Consider the following 3,692-nt stretch of genomic DNA (forward strand, 5'->3'; position numbering starts at 1 on the left):
TGCAACTTTCAAACACGATTTCATGCAAATGACAAAACTATGGATCTGGCTTACACATTGTTTCTGTTAGCTGCTTCCTCGATCCCTCTGGTATCGGGAGAAAATTGCGAACTTGTCACTGTAAAGTCTTGCTCCAGTGCAGGCTACAGGTTAACAGCAAGATTTCCGGATGTCGATGGCACACCTTATCAAGACTTTCAAGCTCCCCTTCTAGACCTGTACGTTCCATTGTTGACATTGTGTTCAGATTTTGCGGGTAAGATCTTGTGTTCGCTGTATATGCCGAAATGCGAGGAAGGCCGCGACACTCCGTTGCCGACGTGTCGCAAAGTTTGCACACAGTTTGTCTCGGAATGCCAAGATAGTCTTCGCAAAGCGGCGTTAGCTGGTATGTTTACAGTACCGTGTGATTTGCTACCTGACGGAGGTGGACAGTCAAAAGAATGTTTTTACCCCTCCAACTTTAAGGATACTTCTCCTGGAGGTAAGGGACGATTTGTTTACCTTCCACAGTGAATAAATTATGTAGCTATTTCAAAACATTATGCACAATTTCAGTGGACATGTACATGTGGTAAGTTGTCAAATTAATTCCGTAGTGCAAGCTCTAATTAGCGACACAGATGAACTTTAAAGAAAAGGTGAGTCAGTGAGTCAGTGAGTCAGTGAGTCAGTGAGTCAGTGAGTCAGTGAGTCAGTGAGTCAGTGAGTCAGTGAGTCAGTGAGTCAGTCAGTCAGTCAGTCAGTGAGTCCGTCAGCCAGTCAATGAGTCAGTCAGTGAGTCACCTAGTCAGTCAGTCGTTAGTCGGCGAGTCAGTTGTACCCTTACAATTAAATAAAGAAGACACAACACAATATTTCTTTTTCAAAGTTCTGTGTTGCCTTTATTAAGTAGCCAGCCCTTTAGCAGAAATTATTTCACACGACAGCTCTATCAAATTATACAACGAAACCATATCTATGTATATAATTGTATAATATTAAAAAAATAATATAATCCAGTGGCTAATTATGGGTCTTGATATAGTCAGCAGAGACCACATGACCTGGGCTTCATTTGGTTTTGTATCAAGGGTTTATTACATATTCACCTTGCTTTCGTAACAAAATTGGAACAAAAGAAGCTAGGACAGCGGAAATACACGTTGTGGCACCCAAGGAGTAGAACGCGATAGCGTAACTCTGGAGTCCGTCATAAATCCATCCAGCGATCAGCGGTCCAAGTGTTCGCGGAATGGCGATTATAAAGAAAGTCATTCCTAAACCGTACGAGACTTTCTGCGGACCCAGAATGTCACAAACAATAACTGGGTTTATGATTAAGTAACATCCTCCGAACAAACCAAATATAAAAGCATCTATGGCTAAAATGGTGAAGGATTCTGTAACAGGTACAACAAAATTGCTTAAGCCTACAACAAGAAAGGCGATTTGAGCGATGTAAACGCGATTGAAGCGTCGGATATCCGAGATGCGGCCGAAGATGACACGACCGAAACCCGATCCCACAGTTACAAATGTTAACAGTAGGGAGGCACGAGTCTTGTCAATTCCAAGGTCTTCAGCCAAGCGAACCTGAAATAAATCAGAAATTAAAACCTGGTCACGTAAATATTCAGTAACGGAGGGAAACTGAACACCATCTGGCCTCCAATAAACGTATTAGGCTAATGAACGGTTGCTAAGCAACAGAATGCCTTTATGACGAGACAGCTTTTTGTGTAGTCGTAAGAGTTTATTCTAGATTTTGATTAGATAATACGAAGCGGTACCCGAGCCCTTCAGCAAAGATTTTCAACAAACGACACTTTTCTTGGACATTTCAAAGCTTTCAAGCAGTTATCTGCCTTAGCTACAATTTCTAACAAGATCTATTGAAGGGGACAGATACCCGAAAAAGTTGAAAGAAACTTATGATGAAAACTCACCAAATGAACAAAAGGGACCATGTAACCGAGCATAAAGATGAAAATGACAGCGATCCACATGAAAAATGCTTTGTTGCTCAAAATCTCCCAGTCAAACAAAGGCTTTGTTTCTGTTTGAGAGGTTGTGACGTCACTATCGTGTGGGCGCACGCGGTGTCTTGGCCGATAAACCAGTGCAAATCCAGACAAAAGGAGAAATGCTCCCGAGAGCACGCGAAACATGTTGGCCAGTCCAACATGAATGAATAGTTGTTGCATGGTCGGGCTGAGAACACTGCCTCCAACTGCACCACCGAGGGCCATTATACCATTGGCAAAGCAAAGTCTGGCTTTAAAGTACTTTGTGAGAATCAGCAAATCAGCGAAATACACCAAAGACGCACCCATACCCCACAACAAGCTGTAAGTTAGGTACAACATCGGGAGACTGGTGACGAAGGAAGAGCTCAATAACCCAATAGAGCAGGCCAGGGTACCAAGTAAGGCGACTACCCAGCATCCGTAGCGTTCGCTGATGACAGTTCCAAGAGGGGAGAATAAATAATATGTAGATACGGCTAGAGAGCTCACCCATGCTATAGGAAAAATAAAACAACGATGAGAAGGTGTGAGACGCGTCTTAAACAGAAAATAGCAAGAAAAGATCGAAACTTGGTCAGTCGGAAAGGAAAACATGCAAATATTCTTAGTTTCGCTAATGTTTAATAGTTGTGTTTAATTAAAAAAAGATCAAACTTGAAATTGAAAAATCAAGCAAACATGTCTATAAAATGTTCACCTTAAGCGCTGGCCAAACGGACTCGCAAGTAGTCGCAAATGGAACCTGCTTAGATCCTTGCATAGAGATACTTGCTCGCAAGTAAACGCAAGTTGCAAAAAAACTTGCATCGACTTGCATGCAAATTAGATCTAAACCAAAGTTAGTGCAAGTCACCACAAGTCAACGAAAGCTGAAGCAAGGCCTGACCAAACGGAGTCTCAAGTAGACCCAAACTTTCAGGGCTTTATAATTCATTTGTGGTTGGGTAAAACATCCTCTTCACAGGCCAGCAATGATACTAAGAAACTGTTAAGCAGAGTCAAGAATGTAAGAAGAATCAAGTGTTAAGTCAAAGCACTAAATATGAGTTTACCTGTTTCTGCTCTTGATTTGTTAAATTCGTCGATTAGCGCGGCATAAATGACTCCAGAACTGGTTATTAGTCCTCCAACGAAAAATTCCATCAAAAATGTTGTTCCAAGAACCACCCACGCCCAACCTCTGTCATAGTGAGCCGCGTTATCAAGATGAGGTATTTCATTTAACCCAGCCTCTTCGTCGGGATGAGGTTCTTTAAAAACCTGAACGCTACTGTTTTTGTCGAGATTGAATCCGTCTTTAAACCGGGCTACAACGTCACGAGATGGCTCATTGTTATATAGAGCCTCTGCATCAGCATGAGGTTTCTTATCACAGTAGGCCTGGGCATCGAGTTGAGTGTGCTGACTGTCACTGGCAGATACAGCCTCTGTATCAGGACGAGGTTTGTTCTCACAGTAGGGCTTGGCATCAAGTCGAGTCTGTTGGATGTCACTGTCCTGTAGATTCTCTTCATCATAAGGAGGTTCTTCTTCGTTAACATCTTCAACATCATTTGAGCAAGTCAGTTTCCATCCAGTTTCGTTTGCTTCGATACAGCTCTGACTGTCTTGATCCATCTGTTAAAAAATGATCGACGATTAGCATCAGATCTACGACCACTAGATTACTGAGTAGTAGAAAAA

General features: G+C 42.3%; 1 protein-coding gene across 1 annotated transcript; it reads right to left on the reverse strand.

The window, feature by feature from the left end:
* Positions 1–857: 857 nt before the first annotated feature.
* On the reverse strand, positions 858–3,692 carry LOC149108548 (monocarboxylate transporter 10-like). The gene is made up of 3 exons (XM_089294768.1): positions 3,062–3,692; positions 1,929–2,503; positions 858–1,575 (listed from the first exon to the last, which is right to left on the reverse strand). Exons 1-3 carry the CDS (start codon positions 3,624–3,626, stop codon positions 1,069–1,071), a joined length of 1,647 nt encoding a protein of 548 aa, XP_089150894.1. The 5' UTR covers positions 3,627–3,692; the 3' UTR covers positions 858–1,068.

The sequence above is a fragment of the Orbicella faveolata genome, unplaced genomic scaffold, assembly GCF_042242905.1.
Source record: "Orbicella faveolata isolate gen_17 unplaced genomic scaffold, um_ofav_v1 contig_25, whole genome shotgun sequence".
NCBI classification, from domain to species: Eukaryota; Metazoa; Cnidaria; class Anthozoa; order Scleractinia; family Merulinidae; genus Orbicella; species Orbicella faveolata.